Genomic DNA, 22,976 nt, shown 5'->3' on the forward strand with positions numbered 1-22,976 from the left:
AGTAGGGATTGGGGTGGAGTAGGGATTGGGGTGGTGTATGGATTGGGGTGGTGTATGGATTGGGGTGGTGTATGGATTGGGGTGGAGTAGGGATTGGGGTGGAGTATGGATTGGGGTGGTGTATGGATTGGGGTGGAGTGTAGATTGGGGTGGTGTAGGGATTGGGGTGGAGTATGGATTGGGGTGGAGTAGGGATTGGGGTGGAGTAGGGATTGGGGTGGTGTATGGATTAGGGTGGTGTATGGATTGGGGTGGAGTGTAGATTGGGGTGGAGTAGGGATTGGGGTGGAGTAGGGATTGGGGTGGAGTAGGGATTGGGGTGGAGTAGGGATTGGGGTGGAGTAGGGATTGGGGTGGAGTGTAGATTGGGGTGGAGTAGGGATTGGGGTGGAGTAGGGATTGGGGTGGAGTAGGGATTGGGGTGGAGTGTAGATTGGGGTGGAGTGTAGATTGGGGTGGTGTATGGATTGGGGTGGAGTAGGGATTGGGGTGGAGTGTAGATTGGGGTGGAGTGTAGATTGGGGCGGAGTGTAGATTGGGGCGGAGTGTAGATTGGGGCGGAGTGTAGATTGGGGTGGAGTTTGGATTATGACCACCCTATATTTATGGACAATCTCTATGGATCACTGCACATGGCTGCTCTCTGTGCCCCGCCCCCTGATGATCTCATTGCTCTTTGGTCTATTGGGTGGCGTTGTCCTTGCTGCAGGCGACACACACGGGTTGGCCATGGTCCAGTACGTAGGGGCGCTCGGTCAGGGTTTCCTCGCAGACCAGGCAGGAGAAATGTTCTTTGTGCCAGGATTTGCCATCCAGCTGCCGGAAGTCCTCTGAGAATATAATCTGAAGGATAAAAGAGCAGAAACGCGTCAGTTATTAATGGACAATTCCTGTAAGGGGAACCAGTCATGACTGGGCCAATCTAGTTATGGAAGAATTATAACTGCCCCATTATTTCTCTTCTATGCTTTGTCTGTATTGGACTCTTCGGATGGAGCCTAAGAAATATGGAATATCCAGAAAAACGCATTTCGATAAAGTTATAAATTGATTTGCATTTTAATGAGTGAAATAAATATTTGATCTCCGATCAATCAGCAGATTTCTGGCTCCCAGGTGTCTTCTATACAGGTAATGAGCTGAGATTAGGAGGATTCTCTTATAGGGAGTGCTCCTAATCTCAGCTTGTTACCTGTATAGAAGACTCCTGTCCACAGAATCAACCAATCAGATTCCAATCTCTCCACCATGGCCAAGACTAAAGAGCTGTCCAAGGATGTCAGGGAGAAGATTGGAGACCTACACAAGGCTGGAATGGCTACAAGACCATCGCCAAGCAGCTTGGTGAGAGGTGACAACAGAAAATAACTGTCAGTCTCCTCAGTCTGGGGCTCCATGGAAGATCTCACCTCATGGAGGTTCAATGATGATGGAGAACGGTGAGGAATCAGCCCAGAACTACACAGGAGAATCTTCTCAATGATCTCAGCTGGGACCATCGGCACCAAGAAAACAATTGGTAACACACTACCCCATGGAGGACTGAAATCCTGCAGCACCCACAAGGTCCTCCTGCTCAGGAAATCACATGGTACAGCCCGTCTGATGTCTGCTAATGAACATCTGAATGATTCAGAGGAGAACTGGGTGAAAGTGTTGTGGTCAGAGGAGACCAAAATCGAGCTCTTTGGCATCAACTCAACTTGCTGTTTTGAGGTGGAGGAATGCTGCCTATGACCCCAAGAACCCCATCCCCCACCATCACACATGAAGGTGGAAACATTATGATTTGGGGGAGTTTTTCTGCTAAGGGGACAACTTCACCGCATCAAAGGGACGATGCACGGGGCCATGTACAATCAAATCTTGGGTGAGAACCTCCTTCCCTCAGCCAGGGCATTAATAATGGGTCATGGATGGGTCTTCCAGCATGACAATGACCCAAAACACCCGGCCAAGGCAACAAAAGAGTGGCTCAAGAAGAAGCACATTAAGGTCCTTTAGTGGCCCCAGTCTCCAGACCTCAATCCTATAGAAAATACGTGGAGGGAGCTGAAGGTTCGGAGTTACCAAACGTCAGCCTGGAAACCTCAATGACTTGGAGAGGAGAAAATCCCTCCTGAGATGTGTGAGAACCTGGGGGCCAACTACAAGAAACGTCTGACCTCTGTGACCTCTGACCTCTGTGACCTCTGTGACCTCTGTGCTCCCAACAAGGGTTTCTCCACCAACTACTAAGGGGTTAAATATTTATTTCACTCATTAAAATGGAAATCAATTTATAACTTTTTTGAAATGCGTTTTTCTGGATATTTGTGTTGTTATTCTGTCTCTCACTGCTAAAATAAACCGACCAATAAAATTATAGACTGATCATTTCTCTGTCAGAAAGCAGGGGGGTCACATACTTTTTCCCCTCACTGTAGTTGCACCGTTACCAAGCTCCATGCTTTAACCTCTTCAATATCGGAACGTTTCTTCACTTCCAAAAAATTGTAAAAATAAGATCACATTGGGTTGCGACTTTCCGGAACTTTCATTGGTTTTGTTTTAGAACAGAAAGTTCGGGAAAATGAGGTTTCAGTTTCCTTTATATAAAAAGACTCCAGCGATTATTAAATGCCACTCACAAAAAAGTTGTACCCGTCTCAAACAATGGTCTAAAATAATTTAGGTGAAGTTTAGATGGACGGGGTAATTGTCAGTCAAAGTATCACAACACTGAAATCTGAAACATGGGCTGGTAATGAAGGGGTTGAAGGGGAGGTACCCTTTACAATAAAGTACATGTTGTCGGGGGATGGTAAATAGCGTTCTTCTTGTGATAGCTCCACCTACCTCATCACAGCCGGCGCAGCGCAGTCTCTCGCTCTCACAGTAGTGCCGCCCGCACCACAGGCGACTGTTCTTCCAGAAATGGATGAGGTTCACCAGGGGCTCCCTGCAATGGGAGCAGATGAAGCAGGCCGGGTGCCATTGCTTCTTGGTGCCGGCACGGTCAGAACGGACAGCGGGAGCGTCTCCGGGCAACAACTGCTGGCACAACTCACAGAGCTGGGAGACAGGAGAGAGAAAGAAGGTCAGAGCAGTCTGGGGGCCTAGGGATGTGGGTAATTTGGGGGCCCGGGGGTTTAGGTGATATGGGGGGGGTCATATGATCTGGAGGCCCGGGGGTTTAGGTGATCTGTGGGCCCAGAGGTGCAGGGTGATCTGGGTGTCCGGGGGTTTGGTTTTTATGAGGGCCCAAGGGGGTTCAGGTGCTCTGAGGGCTTAAGGTGGGGGGCAGGTGATCTGAGGGGGGTCGGGTGATTTGGGGGCCCGGTGGTTTGGATTATCTGGGGGTTCAGGTGATCTGGAAGTTTGGATAATGTGGGGGTTTAGGTGATCTGGGGGCCCAGGGGTTTGGATGATCTAGGGGGGGGGGGTCGGGTGATCGGGGGGGGTCGGGTTATCTGGGGGTTCGGTTGATCTGCACTTTCCTAAAAAAAAAAAAACTGATTGCTACAAAATAATTCAGTGACGATTCATAATATAACTATTGGCCAACTGGAAGCTTTGGGCGGAGTTGACCCTTGAAGTGATTTTCGGAATCTGTAAGGACACCCTTCTGATATGTCACAAAATACGGCTGCAGGTGAGAGGCTCCAGCAAGGGGCTGATCTGTGTCAGATGTGTGCACACAGCCTAGAACTGCACAGGTGCCAGGATCTACATGATTGTAAACCCTGATGCCTGAACAAAGATGGCGCCATCATTCTGGAGAGAAAAGCAGATGAAGACATTGTCAGGGGGAATCCTGGGATCTCTATGAGAGGTAATAAAGAGGCTGGGTCCCTCTTACAGGTTTACTGATAGCTTTGGGTGGAGTTGACCTTTAGGCTCAATCATTAGCCGGCTCTGGGTGTCTCCCCAGCAGTGCCCCTCCCTTTAAGTTGCACCTATAATGAGCAGGACTTTCAGAGTGTCTCTGGATAGGGGGTCACCTGCTGGTTCTCCCCCTGTGGATGGACACAGATCGATCGATGGCTCGGTACACTTACATGATCCGCCTTTCCATTCCACTCTTCAGTTCCATTTGCAGTCTTCTCTGCGTTGGGGTTTTCTTCTTCCACCTTCATACTGCCAGGCAGCACCACCTCCCCCACCCCCATGGCATTCTCTTTATATTCATTCACAAATGTGGCCATAGCTGGTTTCTCGTCCTCGGCCAATCCTCGACAGTGGGCGGAGTCATAGTCATACGGAGGGAGCTGTCTCAACAGCTGAATGCGGCGATGATGAGCCCCCTCTGTGCCGGCCAGGGGCTGCAACTTTTTGGGGATTAGCTCCATGTAACGCATGGCCTGAGGAAAAAAAAAGTTACACCATCACCACCATCATCATCACTATGACCATCATCATCATCACTATGACCATCATCATCATCACTATGACCACCATCATCATCACTATGACCATCATCATCATCACTATGACCATCATCATCATCTCCACCACTGTCATCATCACTATGACCATCATCACCACCACCACCATCATCATCATCTCCACCACTGTCATCATCATCACCACCATCATCATCACTATGACCATCATCATCATCACCACCACCATCATCATCACTATGACCATCATCATCATCATCTCCACCACTGTCATCATCACTATGACCATCATCATCATCACCACCACCACCATCATCATCATCATCATCACTATGACCATCATCATCATCTCCACCACCACCATCATCATCATCATCATCACTATGACCATCATCATCATCACCACCACCACCATCATCATCATCATCATCACTATGACCATCATCATCATCTCCACCACCACCATCATCATCATCATCATCTCCACCACCACCATCATCATCATCACTATGACCATCATCATCATCACTATGACCATCATCATCATCTCCACCCCCACCATCATCATCTCCACCACTGTCATCATCACTATGACCATCATCATCATCATCATCACTATGACCATCATCATCATCACCACCACCATCATCATCACTATGACCATCATCATCATCATCTCCACCACTGTCATCATCACTATGACCATCATCATCACCACCACCACCACCACCACCATCATCATCATCACTATGACCATCATCATCATCACCACCATCATCACTATGACCATCATCATCATCACCACCACCGTCATCATCACTATGACCATCATCATCATCACCACCACCGTCATCATCACTATGACCATCATCATCATCACCACCACCATCATCATCATCACTATGACCATCATCATCATCATCACCACCACCACCACCACCACCACCACCATCATCATCACTATGACCATCATCATCATCATCACCACCACCATCATCACTATGACCATCATCATCATCATCACCACCACCATCATCATCATCACTATGACCATCATCATCATCACCACCACCATCATCATCACTATGACCATCATCATCATCACCACCACCATCATCATCACTATGACCATCATCATCATCATCTCCACCACCATCATCATCATCACCACCACCATCATCATCACTATGACAATCATCATCATCATCTCCACCACTGTCATCATCACTATGACCATCATCATCATCACCACCACCACCATCATCACTATGACCATCATCATCATCTCCACCACCATCATCATCATCTCCACCACTGTCATCATCACTATGACCATCATCATCACCACCACCACCACCGTCATCATCACTATGACCATCATCATCATCACCACCACCGTCATCATCACTATGACCATCATCATCATCACCACCACCATCATCATCATCACTATGACCATCATCATCATCATCACCACCACCACCACCACCACCATCATCACTATGACCATCATCATCATCATCACCACCACCATCATCATCATCACTACCACCACCACCATCATCATCATCACCACCACCACCATCATCATCACCATCACCACCACCATCATCATCTCCACCACTGTCATCATCACTATGACCATCATCATCATCACCACCACCACCATCATCACTATGACCATCATCATCATCATCATCATCTCCACTATCATCACTATGACCATCATCATCATCACCATCATCATCATCTCCACCACCACCATCATCATCATCACCACCATCATCATCACTATGACCATCATCATCACCATCACCATCATCATCTCCACCACTGTCATCATCACTATGACCATCATCATCATCATCTCCACCATCATGACTATGACCATCATCATCATCATCATCACCACCACCATCATCATCACTATGACCATCATCATCATCTCCACCACCACCACCATCATCACTATGACCATCATCATCATCTCCACCACCACCACCATCATCACTATGACCATCATCACTATGACCATCATCATCATCATCACCACCATCATCATCATCACCACCATCATCATCACTATGACCATCATCATCATCACCACCACCACCATCATCACTATGACCATCATCATCTCCACCATCATCACTATGACCATCATCATCATCACCACCACCACCATCATCACTATGACCATCATCATCATCACCACCACCACCATCATCATCATCTCCACCACCACCATCATCATCACTATGACCATCATCATCATCACCACCATCATCATCACTATGACCATCATCATCATCTCCACCACTGTCATCATCACTATGACCATCATCATCATCTCCACCACCATCATCACTATGACCATCATCATCATCACCCTCATCATCACCCCCGTCATCATTACCCCCATCATCATCACCCCCATCATCATCACCATCACCATGGCAACCGTTCAGCGTAGTCCCTCAGAAATCAGATCATTTCCTTCATCTCCAAGATAAATGTGGCTGGTCACTATGATTTCTCTCCCTCTCCCCCACCCCCATCCACTCCTCTCATTCTTCTCCTTGTAGATCAGCTGTAATTACCAGTTTCTGGCTGATCCCAGGGGGGGCCCATTGATAGGTGACAGTGACAAAGGTCGGGTCTTTACGAGAGGTGATGGGGTTGGTGATGATCATGCGGTTCCTCTTGTAGACGCGGAGCCCATCGCTGCCCTTGACGCGGGCGGTCAGTCCAGAGTAGGCGGTGTCAGAGAGCAGCTGCCCAATCCGGTGATCTTCCTCCACTTCGGTGGGCAGAGAATGCTCCTCACGTAGGCAGTGGCAGAGCTCACAGGATTTCCTATGTGACAGAAAGTATAAAAGTCGGATTTAATTTTCCATCAGGATACGAGATCTCCATGTACCGAGCGAGAACATTTCAGGGCCATTACTGGCGCCAATGTTACACCTGATTTACCTATAGAGAGAAGGAGTGCTGGTAGGGTCAGTGTTAGTGGTGGGGTCAGGGTCAGTGGTGGGGTCAGGGTCAGTGGTAGGCAGGGGAGGACTGGGGCAGGGGGGCAATTGCCCCCTGGGCCACTCTGATGTCCTGTAAAAAGGCTGCACTGCTTCTGCCACAGACATGCCTAAAGAATTCCTGGTGAAGAGAAGTAAAACGTCTCTGCCACTGACCTACTGATTGCAGGATGAAGACAAGGACAGAGTGGAGCGCAGCCCCCCCCCAGCATGGATGGTGTAAACTGTGTCTTAGCAGGGGCCGTTTCCATGCCCCACTGCAGACTCTCCTCCCCTGGTCAGCCCCAACTGAGCTGTCCCAGCTCTCCCCAACAACCCCCTGCTGGCCAGCTTGGGAACCCGGATTCAGCTGGTGAGTAGAGAGTACCTGGAGCAGGGCTTCAGCCTGGAATGGGGGTCAGGAGGAGAGGAATAGGGAGTGTGGGAGAGAGGCCGAGTCACTGCACCATGGGTCTCTGGTTTGTACTTGCCCCCTGGGCTGAAAGTTGCCGGTCTCCCCCTGGTGGTAGGGTCAGGGTTAGTGGTAAGATCAGTGTCAGTGGTAGGGTAAGTTATGGGGTCAGTGTCAGTGGTGGGGGTCAATGTCAGTCGTGGAGTCAATGTTAGTGGTGGGGTCAGTGTCAGTTGTGGGGTCAGTGTCAGTTGTGGTGTCAGTGGCAGGGTCAGTGTCAGTGGCAGGGTCAGTGGTGGTGGTAGTGTCAGTGGTGGGGTCAGTGTCAGTGGGGGGGGGGGTCAATTTTAGTAGTGGGGTAAGTGGTAGGGTTGGCGTCAATGGTGTGGTCAGTGCCAGTGGTGGGCGTCAGTGTCAGTGGTGGAGGTCAGTCTCAGTGGTGGGGTCGGTGCCAGTAGTAGAGTTGGTGTCAGTGGTGTAGTCAGTGTCAGTGGTGGGGGTTAGTGTCAGTGCTGGGGTCAGTGTCAGTGCTGGGGTCAGTCTCAGCGGTAGTGTCAGTGGGGGGGAGTCAGTTTCAATGTTAGTAGTGGGGTCGGTGTCAGTAGTAGGGTTGGTGTCAGTGGCGTGGTCAGTGTTCGTTGGGGGGGGGTTAGTGTCCGTGGTGGGGTCAGTGTCTGTGGTGGGGTCAGTGTCCGTGGGGGGGTCAGTGTCCGTGGGGGGGTCAGTGTCCGTGGCCGGGTCAGTGTCCGTGGTGGGGTCAGTGTCAGTTGTGGGATTAGTGTAAGTGGTAGGGTCAGGGTCAGTGGAGGGGTCAGTGGTAGGGTCAGTGTAAGTGGTGGGGTCAGGGTCAGTAGTGGGGTCAGTGTGAGTGGTGGGGTCAGGGTCAGTGGTGGGGTCAGGGTCAGTGAGGGGATTGGGGTCAGTGAGGGGATTGGGGTCAGTGGTGGGGTTGGGATCAGTGGTGGGGTCAGGGTCAGTGGTGGGATCAATGTCAGAGGTGGGGGTCAGGGTCAGAGATGGGGTCAGAGGAGGGGTCATTGAAACGATATACACACAGATGTCACTCCTTCAGTCTGCTCCGATGGAGAGCAATAGACCCTTTATAAGGCCGAGTATTTTAAGGGTCAGGATTGCGGACTGCATTCTCTGAAATGCAGCTACATTGCCGAGTACACAGGGAAGGGCCCTGTTCACACCTGAGCATTTTTCAGCTCGTAAAACTCTCATATCTGAACTCTCAAAATGCTCAACAAGCAAAATCCCATTTATTTCAATAGTCCCTGTTCACATATAAGCATTTTGTCACCTGAGGCAAAACGCCTGAAGCTCAAAAAAGTACATGAGCTTCAATTTGGCAGATTACAGGCGTTTTTGTTAGATGTCAATGCTGCCTCCAAACACCTGCAAAAAATGCCTGAAAAAAGCCCCAAAAAACGCCTGAAAACAATACGCTCAGGTGTGAATGGAGCCTAAAATAATCAGTCTGGCAATGTTTATCAACAACATCGCTCAGTTGCCAATACAGAAAGATACAAAGAAATATTGTTACATTTTGTATCTTTCTGTTTATTCATCTACAGATCAAAGGGCGGAGCTCCTATCTGCAGATGAAGCCGGGTAAAGCAACCGGACAAGTAAAAAAAATAAAATGTTGCTGTGTTGAACCCCTCATTAATACTTCGTTTACTCTAATCAGCCCTAATTAACTCATTTTTTCTCCATTTCCATAAAATTATAATAATAATAAATAATAAGAATATTATAATTAATATTTTTCTATTTTATTAACTAAAAATATTGAAACTTTTTTTGTTTTGTTGGTTAATATCATAAAATAGGAGGAGGGTCACAGGAGAGCACGATGGTTCCTCACTCCTGAATCTGATCCTCTAACCCAGAGGGGTCTTCAAACTACGGCCTTCCAGTTGTTGAGGAACTACAATTCCCATCATGCCTAGCCATGTCTGTGACTGTCAGAGTTTTGCAATGCCTCCTGGGACATGTAATTCCACAGCTGGAGGGCCGTAGTTTGAGGATCCCGGCTGTAGGCAGACAATAATCTCGGAATCCATGGACAAGGATCTTCCGAGGTCTGGGTGACTTCATCCACCTGGCTCCTCTATGACCCTCAGGTGGGAGATCATCCTGGCTCCCTTCAGACATTCAGCTCAGTGATTGGCTCTGTATTTTCGGGCCCAGACAGCAGGACTTCACACTGACCTCCTTCCAGGGAGAAGGGAAGAGAGAAAGTTCTGGAAATAAACATTTATCAGACCACACCCCTGACCAACACCTTCAGGGATTGGCCTGAGGCCCGATAAATATTCATAACCTGGGGATGGTCCCTCCCACACCGATCACTGGAACCTCCTTCCAGGAAACGACTGAACCAATCAATCACTTGGCCCAGGGAAGACCTACAGAGCCCAGAGAAGGGGATTCCAGCCCAGCAGACATTAGAGACCAGAGAGGGGGAGGGGTCACATTTCTACTTTATGAGTCTGCGGAGAAAATGAAGAATCGATCCGAGGATTGTCGATGAAACAGATCTCATCTCTATCATATCTCCATCCTTTCTGACCGTGTAGAAAAGTTCTTGATGGGGCCTCATTGGTTGAACCATATTAGACTAGCCCCACCCCCCATGACATAATCTGTGTACATCCCACCACTCAGGGATCCCTCAACTCTCCTTCCCATACCAAGGACTGAACAACGGAGCCATTCACATATCAGCTGCATGTGATGTCCTGGCGGGAAGCCTTGCCTGGCGGGAAGCATTGCCTGGCGGGAAGCCTTGCCTGGCGCTAAGCATTTTCTGGCTCGTTGACCATGCGGCGCCTTTGTTTGCCTTATGCCGGTCTTCAGCTGACTGCGAGCGACGCGTTTCTACAACAGCATGGCGATGGCCTAAACATAGATATAATAATAATCGGCCCTTGGCGGGGATGGAGGAAGAATATTAAACTGAAAAGGGGGGGGGGGTGGGGAGAGGATATAAGATTGAAGAGGGGGCAGAAGGGAGGAGTCAGGTGACAGTTCTTAGATGAGGTCACAGTGGCCCCTCCCCCCAAACAGAGATCAGTGCCTGCAGTGACATGAGTTTACCTCCAGGGGTGTGGCTTGAATCCCGCACATGCTTCTTTGCACATCACACAGGGCGATCCGAGGGACATCTGGAAGAAAAAGGAGGAGCCTAAGTCAGGATGAAGAGCCAATCATAATTCACAAATTCCTATCAGTCTTGTATCGGCCTTTAAGAGGATCTCCAGCAACTATCTCTAGTCCTATATAGGAGGCGGCCCTTATTACCCCATTATCGGGCGACCCCTATTGCCCCATATAAGGGGTGACCCCTATTATTGCCCCATATAATGGATGACCTCTTCTATTACCCCATATAAGGGGTGACCCCCATTATTGCCCCATATAAGGGGTGACCTCTATTATTGCCCCATATAAGGGGTGACTCCTATTATTGCCCCATGTAAGGGGTGACCCCCATTATAGCCCCATATAAGGGGTGACTCCCATTATTGCCCCATATAAGGGGTGACGCCCATTATTGCCCCATATAAGGGATGACCCCCATTATTGCCCCATATAAGGGGTGACCCCCATTATTGCCCCATATAAGGGGTGACGCCCATTATTGCCCCATATAAGGGGTGACGCCCATTATTGCCCCATATAAGGTGTGACCCCCATTATTGCCCCATATAAGGTGTGACCCCCATTATTGCCCCATGTAAGGTGTGACCCCCATTATTGCCCCATGTAAGGGGTGACCCCCATTATTGCTCCATATAAGGGGTGACCCCCATTATTGCCCCAAATAAGGGGTGACTCCCATTATTGCCCCATGTAAGGGGTGACCCCCATTATTGCCCCATATAAGGGGTGACCCCCATTATTGCCCCATATAAGGGGTGACCCCCATTATTGCCCCATATAAGGGGTGACCCTCCATTATTGCCCCATATAAGGGGTGACCCTCCATTATTGCCCCATATAAGGGGTGACCCTCCATTATTGCCCCATATAAGGGGTGCTCGTGTCTCTTATCTGAGAAGTGTGACTCCATTGGCCGGCAATGTCACCTTCCATCTATTTTGGGCCCCTGTGAGGACTCAGCTAATCCCCCCACCTGTCCCTCCGGGGGCCGCATTGTGTCGGCTGGAAGGTATTTGGCCCCCTCCCCCGGAGCTGATGTGAGTCCAGGAAACTCAGCCAGTTCCTGGGATTCCCCAGAGGATTATGGGAAAGAAATCAGTATATGATATGGGAGGTCTGTACAATCACCCCGCCCACACTGGAGGGGGGCACCCCCCCCCCCAAATTCAGTGTGTATAAATGATCCCGCCAGGAATCCAGTCATCTCCTCACTTCCTGTAGTGACAACGTTGTCTCTGCTGCACTGAAATCCCAAACAGTGTTGTCACTTCACCGCTGGACTACAGAACACCTTATGAGGAGGGGGGAGGGGGGGGGGGTGTTTGGTAGTCCAACAGGAGGAAACCTATGGAAGGCTGACAATGCTGGTTTGCAGGGGGCGCCACTGCCAATGAGGCAACCGGGGGGGGGGGGGGGGGCACTGAGGCCGGAGTGTCCATACTGCCAACAATACAGAGCTGGTTGGTTGCTAGGGCACTGGCAGATGAGCCAAACACGGTGATTGGCTGCTGGTGCTCTATAACTACCAATGACACTGCAGCCCAGCCGCCAGCATCTTAGCAACCAATTTCTCAGCCTCCAGCTTCTTAGCAACCAAAAACGCACAGCCACCAGTTTCCTAACAGCCAATAACACACAGCTGACAGAATATTAGCAACCAATAACACACGGAGACACTCACTGACCGCACACTGTGCTCCCCGGAGACTCTCACTGACTGCACACTGTGCTCCCCGGAGACTCTCACTGACCGCACACTGTGCTCCCTGGAGACTCTCACTGACTGCACACTGTGCTCCCCGGAGACGCTCACTGACTGCACACTGTGCTCCCTGGAGACTCTCACTGACCGCACACTGTGCTCCCCGGAGACTCTCACTGACTGCACACTGTGCTCCCCGGAGACACTCACTGACCGCACACTGTGCTCCCCGGAGACTCTCACTGACCGCACACTGTGCTCCGTGGAGACGCTCACTGACCGCACACTGTGCTCCCCGGAGACTCTCACTGATCGCACACTGTGCTCCCCGGAGACGCTCACTGACTGCACACTGTGCTCCCTGGAGACTCTCACTGACTGCACACTGTGCTCCCCGGAGACTCTCACTGACTGCACACTGTGCTCCCCGGAGACTCTCACTGACTGCACACTGTGCTCCCCGGAGACTCTCACTGACTGCACACTGTGCTCCCCGGTGACGCTCACTGACTGCACACTGTGCTCCCCGGAGACTCTCACTGACTGCACACTGTGCTCCCCGGAGACGCTCACTGACTGCACACTGTGCTCCCCGGAGACGCTCACTGACCGCACACTGTGCTCCCCGGAGACTCTCACTGACTGCACACTGTGCTCCCCGGAGACTCTCACTGACTGCACACTGTGCTCCCCGGAGACGCTCACTGACTGCACACTGTGCTCCCCGGAGACTCTCACTGACTGCACACTGTGCTCCCCGGAGACTCTCACTGACCGCACACTGTGCTCCCCGGAGACTCTCACTGACCGCACACTGTGCTCCGTGGAGACGCTCACTGACCGCACACTGTGCTCCCCGGAGACTCTCACTGACCGCACACTGTGCTCCCCGGAGACTCTCACTGACCGCACACTGTGCTCCCCGGAGACGCTCACTGACTGCACACTGTGCTCCCTGGAGACTCTCACTGACTGCACACTGTGCTCCCCGGAGACTCTCACTGACCGCACACTGTGCTCCCCGGAGACGCTCACTGACTGCACACTGTGCTCCCTGGAGACTCTCACTGACTGCACACTGTGCTCCCCGGAGACTCTCACTGACTGCACACTGTGCTCCCCGGAGACGCTCACTGACTGCACACTGTGCTCCCCGGAGACTCTCACTGACTGCACACTGTGCTCCCCGGAGGCGTCAGACATAATTACTGAGATAATTATAGAATTATCAGGCCGGGTGTTTGCGGGGGATGGAAGCCCTTTGTGATCTCTTCTCCTAAATATGTAATCCGTATCTCTGCACCGCGTCCTGAATGTACGAATTACGGGCCGGCCAATGAAACGGCCGAGGAGCCAAAATTAAATTCTTCATCACAACAATGATGTGCAGCGCCGGCGTCACAGCGGGATCATCGTCACATTCCATCCCTCGCTTTCCATCCCATAATAAGCTTTAAATAGCAGCAGAGAGCCGGCCGGTGCCTCCGAGAGGAACTCATCCCCCCCCCATATCAGCGATCCGACCCCCGAATATTCCCCCCATATTAGCGCTCCGACCCCTCATAAAGACATGGATGAGAGAGTTTGGGGTGGAGGAACTTGACTGACCTGCACAGAGTCCTGACCTCAACTCCATAGAACACCTTTGGGATGAATTAGAGTGGAGACTGTGAACCAGGCCTTCTCATCCAACATCAGTGCCTGACCTCACAAATGCTCTTCTGGAAGAATGGTGAAACATTCCCATAGACACTCCTAAACCTTGTGGACGGCTTTCCTAGAAGAGTTGAAGCTGTTATAGCTGCAAAGGGCGGAGCCAACCCAATATTGAACTCTACGGACTAAGACTGGGGGGTCATTAAAGGTCATGTGTGTGTAAAGGCCGGCGTCCCAATACTTTTGGTAACATAGTGTATATAGATATAGATAGATAATAGATAGGAGCGATGAAAGGGTTAACTGTGTGCCTAGCTGGTGTTTGTGTTTACTATGGGAGGAGCTGTTTCTAGGGGAAGGCACAGGATCCATGCCTCCTGTACTGACAGATGGCTGTTCTGTCTGTGCACCCAATGATCAGCTCCCTCTGTGTAGAATCGCAGCGGTAATGAGCCGGGGGCGGCGCGCCCGATACCGAGAAGTGCGGGGATTATGTACCTGATTCTGAGCGGCCGCCCATTCACACCTGAGACCTTGTAACACTAACGAGTCACATGACACCGGGGAGGGAAAATAGATAATTGGGCCCAACTTGGACATTGTCACTTAGGGGTGTACTGACTTTTGTTGCCAGCGGTTTAGACATTAATGGCTGTGAGTTGAGTTATTTTGAGGGGACAGTAAATTTACACTGTTATACAAGCTGTACACTCACTACTTTACATTGTAGCAAAGTCTCATTTCTTCAGTGTTGTCACATGGGAGGGGTGTACTTACTTCTGTCAGGTACTGTAACTATGTAACTATCTTTCATGTAACAAGTGCAGAGCAGTTTCCGACTCACAGTTGTCAAAGAAAAAAAAAGAAAAGCAGCCTGCAATGTTTATCAGCACTGAGAGATAAAAAGAAACTTTGTATCTTTCCGTTCATTTACAGATCAGAGGGAGGGACTTCTGTGATGAGGGCAGTTTAACCTCTTACAGACTGAACCTCTCTCTGACATTTGTTGTTTACAAGATAAAATCAGTACTTCGAACCCCCAAACATTATAAATATATTTTTAGCAGAGACCCCAGAGAATAAAATGGCGGTGGTGGGAATATTTTGTCACACGGAATTTGCTCGGCTGTCTTTCAAATACAATTTCTTTGGTAAAAACTTCAATTAATGAAAAGTCTCGGTTCGCGCTGAGGAGGATTCTATGTCACCCGACTCTGAGCCGCCCCCTACAACGCGATGCGTCACTCGCAAACGATTTCTTTAATAGAAGTCACTGCAAGCCGCTCCGAAGTCGCCCCAAGTAGTGTGGGAAATTCTAGGTGGGAATGACTCTCCAATTAGAACGGTTCCATTGCTCGTCTGAATGTCACCCCAGGGTGACCCGAGCCTAAACTCCGCCCAATTTTCTGTATAATGTGGGAGACGCCCCCCCGAGAATGGTGCCACCCTAATACATAGTATGCAATCCGACACTCCCGGGTCTGATCACACGCATGCCGCCAGGGACCCGCCCCCAATCTGCGGTACCACAGACTCCATGTTCTCCGGCACCCGCCCATCGCTCAGTACACAGGCAGATCACCGTTCTGTCACTAGGGAAGGCATTGATCCTGTGTACCAGCAAAGCAGAGACAGGGATCCATCTCTTCCCATAATACAAGCACCTCCCACACAGTACACAAACACTGGCAAGGCACACAGTACACAAACACCGGCTAGGCACACAGTACACATTAACACTGGCTAGGCACACAGTACACATAAACACTGGCTAGGCACACAGTACACATAAACACCGGCTAGGCACACAGTACACACAAACACTGGCTAGGCACACAGTACATATAAACACTGACTAGGCACACAGTACACATAAACACTGGCTAGGCACACAGTACACAAACACCGGCTAGGCACACAGTACACATAAACACCGGCTAGGCACACAGCACATATAAACACCGGCTAGGCACACAGTACACAAACACCGGCTAGGCACACAGTACACATAAACACCGGCTAGGCACACAGTACACATAAACACCGGCTAGGCACACAGTACACATAAACACCGGCTAGGCACACAGTACACATAAACACTGTCTAGGCACACAGTACATCAACACCAGCTAGGCACACAGTACACATAAACACCGGCTAGGCACACAGTACACATAAACATTGTCTAGGCACACAGTACACATAAACACCGGCTAGGCACACAGTACACATAAACACCGGCTAGGCGCACAGTACACATAAACACTGGCTAGGCACACAGTACACATAAACACTGTCTAGGCACACAGTACACATCAACACCAGCTAGGCACACAGTACACATAAACACTGGCTAGGCACACAGTACACATAAACACTGTCTAGGCACACAGTACACATATACACCGGCTAGGCACACAATACATATAAACATTGTCTAGGCACACAGTACATCAACACCGGCTAGGCACACAGTACACATAAACACTGGCTAGGCACACAGTACACATAAACACTGGCTAGGCACACAGTACACATAAACACCGGCTAGGCACACAGTACACATAAACACCGGCTAGGCACACAGTACACATAAACACCGGCTAGGCACACAGTACACATAAACATCGGCTAGGCACACAGTACACATAAACACCGGCTAGGCACACAGTACACATAAACACCCGCTAGGCACACAGGTAACCCTTTATATCACCCCTGATGTTAACCCCTCCCAGTGTCATTAGTACAGTGACAGTGCATATTTTTAGCTCTGATCACTGTATTGGGGTCACCGCTCCCCCCAAAGTGTCAGTTAGTGTCAGATTTTCTCTCCGCAATGTCGCAGTCCCGCTATCAGTCGCTGATCGCCGCCATTACTAATAAAATAAATAAAGATATTCCGGTATTTATCCGGAGTTTTTATAAATCGATCAATATCCAATTATTGGGATTTGTAGCAGAATTCGGATTGGAGGAAATTGATGAAGAAATTCGATTGGATATTTTATAACGATTGTTAATTTCTTCAGAATTTTCGCTGTTTTTTGTTTATAGCACAAAAAATAAAAATGGGGTTCTCTCAGCTGGTATTATATTGGGGTACAATAATCCATCCACCATAGGGGGGGGGGGGCGGTTCGGTGCGCTGCGTTCTCTGCTCGCAGCAGACGGGATATTTATTGCACAGAATGGAAGCCTCTGATTGGTCGGTGTGACGGTTCGGGATAATTCATGAATGGGTTCTGTGTGCGGGGAGATCGGGGGATGGGAGGCTCCCAATTCTGCATCTGGAACCAATTCCTCCATAATTACACCACAAGGGGGGGGGGGGGAGGGGGGCTCCTCCAGCCTGCAGGTCCACCCCCTCCCCCTCCTGGCAGCCATAATACGCTGTTCTGTACAGCTGGACCCAGATAACGATTCCGTACCCCAAATTCCCATCCATTCCTGAACTCCGGGGAGAATTCCTGTGTGCACCCAATTCACATATGACATCATCAATGTAACTGTGACATCATCACTGGGCTGTACATAGCCTGTGCAGAGAGCAGAAATGTGTGTCTGTACATGGGGGGGGTGTGTCTGTACATGGGGGGGTGTGTCTGTACATGGGGGGGGTGTGTCTGTACATGGGGGGGTGTCTGTACATGGGGGGTGTGTCTGTACATGGGGGGGTGGTGTCTGTGCATGGGGGGGTGGTGTCTGTACATGGGGGGGTGGTGTCTGTACATGGGGGGGTGGTGTCTGTACATGGGGGGGGTGTCTGTACACGGGGGGTGTCTGTACATGGGGGGGTGTCTGTACATGGGGGGGTGTGTCTGTACATTGGGGGGTGGTGTCTGTACATGGGGGGGTGTGTCTGTACATGGGGGGTGTGTCTGTACATTGGGGGGGTGTGTCTGTACATGGGGGGTGTGTCTGTACATTGGGGGGTGGTGTCTGTACATGGGGGGGTGGTGTCTGTACATGGGGGGTGTGTCTGTACATGGGGGGGTGGTGTCTGTACATGGGGGGTGTGTCTGTGCATGGGGGAGTGGTGTCTGTGCATGGGGGGGTGTGTCTGTACATGGGGGGTGTGACTGTACATGGGGGGTGTGTCTGTACACGGGGGGGGTGTCTGTACATGGGGGGGTGTCTGTACATGGGGGGGGGTGTCTGTACACGGGGGGGTGTCTGTATATGAGGGGTGTGTCTGTACACGGGGGGGGTGTCTGTACATGGGGGGGGGTGTCTGTACATGGGGGGTGTCTGTACATGGGGGGGGTGTCTGTACACGGGGGGGTGTCTGTACACGGGGGGGTGTCTGTACATGGGGGGGGGGGTGTCTGTACACGGGGAGGGTGTCTGTACATGGGGGGGGGGGTGTCTGTACATGGGGGGTGTGTCTGTACATGGGGGGTGTCTGTACATGGGGGGGGTGTCTGTACATGGGGGGTGTGTCTGTACACGGGGGGTGTGTCTGTACACGGGGGGTGTCTGTACACGGGGGGGGGTGTCTGTACACGGGGGGGGGTGTCTGTACACGGGGGGGTGTCTGTACACGGGGGGGGTGTCTGTACATGGGGGGGGTGTCTGTACACGGGGGGGGTGTCTGTACATGGGGGGGTGTCTGTACACGGGGGGGGTGTCTGTGCATGGGGGGGTGTCTGTACATGGGGGGGTGTCTGTACACGGGGGGTGTGTCTGTACATGGGGGGGTGTGTCTGTACATGGGGGGGTTGTGTCTGTGCATGGGGGGGTGGTGTCTGTGCATGGGGGGGTGGTGTCTGTGCATGGGGGGGTGGTGTCTGTACACGGGGGGGGGTGTCTGTACACGGGGGGGGGGTGTCTGTACACGGGGGGGTGTCTGTATATGAGGGGTGTGTCTGTACACGGGGGGGGGGTGTCTGTGCATGGGGGGGTGTCTGTACACGGGGGGGGTGTCTGTACACGGGGGGTGTCTGTGCATGGGGGGGGGTGTCTGTGCATGGGGGGGGTGTCTGTGCATGGGGGGTGTCTGTACATGGGGGGGGTGTCTGTGCATGGGGGGTGTGTCTGTGCATGGGGGGTGTCTGTGCATGGGGGGGGTGTCTGTACATGGGGGGTGTCTGTAAACGGGGGGTGTGTCTATGCATGGGGGGGTGTCTGTACACGGGGGGTGTGTCTGTGCATGGGGGGGTGTCTGTACACGGGGGGGGGGGGTGTCTGTAAGCAGAGGGTGCGGTTCTGTGTTACGTGCGCCCCTCACCCGCAGGCTGTGCAGTAGATCCGGTTCCTCCACATATTTTTGCTGGGAGGAGAGACTGCGATTTGTATTTTCTGCGAGTTCTTCAGAAGGAAACGCATGAAAATCACATCTGACAATGTAACACTACGCAGGGACAACGCATCAAATGCCCCGGGGGGAGTATTGGCCCCTGAAACGCGTTGTCCATTGGTATCGGGGTGATGACCTCATAGTACGGATTGGCGATTCTCCCCGTTTCCTCAGTCAGGGACCCCACCAATCCGAGCGTTTCTGACTTCTCTGTGCGTTTCGTGGGACGCACAAAAGATTTGCCGGCATCAATCTTCAATCCAGCAATTCTCCCCCACCTGCCAATAATGGCGGCGAGCAGCGACTTTGCGATATTGTGGCGGGAAATCTGACGCTTTGTGTGGTTTTTGGGGACCAATGAGAATAATACAATGATCAGGGGCCATCGCGGTGGGCGGAGCCGGGGAAATGACGTTCCTGAATTCTTCTTCCAGGAGCCGATGTCCCCAGAGGACAGGAAGGGAGAATGGAGAGAGGCCCCGCCCAGCAAGGATCGCATCCGGGCGATTGGCGATAACGATCGGAATGCGGAATATGAAAAGAATTTATAAAAGACACAAAAGAAGAATCGGCCGGCTGAGTCACGGAACGAGCGAATAGAAAGCATTGAGGGGGGTCTCCCGCTACTCACACAATTATACAACGAATCGCATTTTATTATACAAATATAGAAATCGCATTTCCTGATCCTGAGCGCGGGGATCTGACCTCCCATAGAGGGGAGCGGGGATCTGACCTCCCATAGAGCAGAGCGGGGATCTGACCTCCCATAGAGCAGAGCGGGGATCTGAGCTCCCATAGAGGAGAGCGGGGATCTGACCTCCCATAGAGCAGAGCGGGGATCTGAGCTCCCATAGAGGAGAGCGGGGATCTGACCTCCCATAGAGCAGAGCGGGGATCTGAGCTCCCATAGAGGAGAGCGGGGATCTGACCTCCCATAGAGGGGAGCGGGGATCTGACCTCCCATAGAGCAGAGCGGGGATCTGACCTCCCATAGAGGAGAGCGGGGATCTGACCTCCCATAGAGGAGAGCGGGGATCTGACCTCCCATAGAGGAGAGCGGGGATCTGACCTCCCATAGAGGAGAGCGGGGATCTGACCTCCCATAGAGGAGAGCGGGGATCTGACCTCCCATAGAGCAGAGCGGGGATCTGACCTCCCATAGAGCAGAGCGGGGATCTGAGCTCCCATAGAGGAGAGCGGGGATCTGACCTCCCATAGAGGGGAGCGGGGATCTGACCTCCCATAGAGCAGAGCGGGGATCTGACCTCCCATAGAGGAGAGCGGGGATCTGACCTCCCACAGAGGAGAGCGGGGATCTGACCTCCCATAGAGGAGAGCGGGGATCTGACCTCCCATAGAGGAGAGCGGGGATCTGACCTCCCATAGAGGAGAGCGGGGATCTGACCTACCATAGAGGAGAGCGGGGATCTGACCTCACATAGAAGAGAGTGGGGATCTGACCTCCCATAGAGGAGATCGGGGATCTGACCTCACATAGAAGAGAGCAGGGATCTGATCTCCCATAGAGGAGAGCGGGGATCTGACCTCCCATAGAGCAGAGCGGGGATCTGACCTCCCATAGAAGAGAGCGGGGATCTGACCTCCCATAGAGGAGAGCGGGGATCTGACCTACCATAGAGGAGCGCGGGGATATGACCTCCCATAGAGGAGCGCGGGGATATGACCTCCCATAAAGGAGAGCGGGGATCTGACCTCCCATAGAGGAGAGTGGGGATCTGACCTCCCATAGAGGAGAGTGGGGATCTGACCTCCCATAGAGGAGAGCGGGGATCTGACCTCCCATAGAGGAGAGCGGGGATCTGACCTCCCATAGAGGAGAGCGGGGATCTGACCTCCCATAGAGGAGAGCGGGGATCTGAGCTCCCATAGAAGAGAGCGGGGATCTGAGCTCCCATAGAGGAGAGCGGGGATCTGACCTCCCATAGAAGAGAGCGGGGATCTGACCTCCCATAGAAGAGAGCGGGGATCTGAGCTCCTATAGAGGAGAGCGGGGATCTGAGCTCCCATAGAGGAGAGCGGGGATCTGACCTCCCATAGAAGAGAGCGGGGATCTGACCTCCCATAGAAGAGAGCGGGAATCTGACCTCCCATAGAAGAGAGCGGGGATCTGAGCTCCCATAGAGGAGAGCGGGGATCTGAGCTCCCATAGAGGAGAGCGGGGATCTGACCTCCCATAGAAGAGAGCGGGGATCTGACCTCCCATAGAGCAGAGCGGGGATCTGACCTCCCATAGAGCAGAGCGGGGATCTGACCTCCCATAAAGGAGAGCAGGGATCTGACTTCCCATAGAGGAGAGCAGGGATCTGAGCTCCCATAGAGGAGCGCGGGGATCTGACCTACCATAGAGGAGCGCGGGGATCTGACCTCCCATAGAGGAGAGCGGGGATCTGACCTCCCATAGAAGAGAGCGGGGATCTGACCTCCCATAGAGGAGAGCGGGGATCTGACCTCCCATAGAGGAGAGCGGGGATCTGACCTCCCATAGAGGAGAGCGGGGATCTGACCTCCCATAGAGGGGAGCGGGGATCTGACCTCCCATAGAGGAGAGCGGGGATCTGACCTCCCATAGAAGAGAGCGGGGATCTGACCTCCCATAGAGCAGAGCGGGGATCTGTCCTCCCATAGAGGAGAGCGGGGATCTGACCTCCCATAGAGGAGAGCGGGGATCTGACCTCCCATAGAGCAGAGCGGGGATCTGACCTCCCATAGAGCAGAGCGGGGATCTGACCTCCCATAGAGCAGAGCGGGGATCTGAGCTCCCATAGAGGAGAGCAGGGATCTGACCTCCCATAGAGGAGAGCGGGGAACTGACCTCCCATAGAGGAGAGCGGGGATCTGACCTCCCATAGAGGAGAGCGGGGATCTGACCTCCCATAGAAGAGAGCGGGGATCTGACCTCCCATAGAGGAGAGCGGGGAACTGACCTCCCATAGAGGAGAGCGGGGATCTGACCTCCCATAGAGGAGAGCGGGGATCTGACCTCCCATAGAGGAGAGCGGGGATCTGACCTCCCATAGAGCAGAGCGGGGATCTGAGCTCCCATAGAGGAGAGCAGGGATCTGACCTCCCATAGAGGAGAGCAGGGAACTGACCTCCCATAGAGGAGAGCGGGGATCTGACCTCCCATAGAGGAGAGCGGGGATCTGACCTCCCATAGAGGAGAGCGGGGATCTGACCTCCCATAGAGGAGAGCGGGGATCTGACCTCCCATAGAGGAGAGCGGGGATCTGACCTCCCATAGAGCAGAGCGGGGATCTGTCCTCCCATAGAGGAGAGCGGGGATCTGACCTCCCATAGAGGAGAGCGGGGATCT

The 22,976-nt window shown here is 52.1% G+C and overlaps 1 protein-coding gene across 1 annotated transcript; it reads right to left on the minus strand.

Moving 5' to 3' along the window:
- Positions 1-523: 523 nt before the first annotated feature.
- LMCD1 (LIM and cysteine rich domains 1) lies at positions 524-10,969 on the minus strand. Its single transcript, XM_082266108.1, has 5 exons — positions 10,917-10,969; positions 6,986-7,241; positions 4,041-4,343; positions 2,839-3,054; positions 524-843 (listed from the first exon to the last, which is right to left on the minus strand). The coding sequence occupies exons 1-5, from the start codon at positions 10,958-10,960 to the stop codon at positions 682-684; spliced, it is 981 nt and encodes a 326-aa protein (XP_082122234.1). The 5' UTR covers positions 10,961-10,969; the 3' UTR covers positions 524-681.
- Between the last annotated feature and the right edge of the window lie 12,007 nt (positions 10,970-22,976).

The sequence above is a fragment of the Pelophylax lessonae genome (genome assembly GCF_965119305.1).
Source record: "Pelophylax lessonae genome assembly, chromosome: 8".
Classification (NCBI taxonomy): domain Eukaryota; kingdom Metazoa; phylum Chordata; class Amphibia; order Anura; family Ranidae; genus Pelophylax; species Pelophylax lessonae.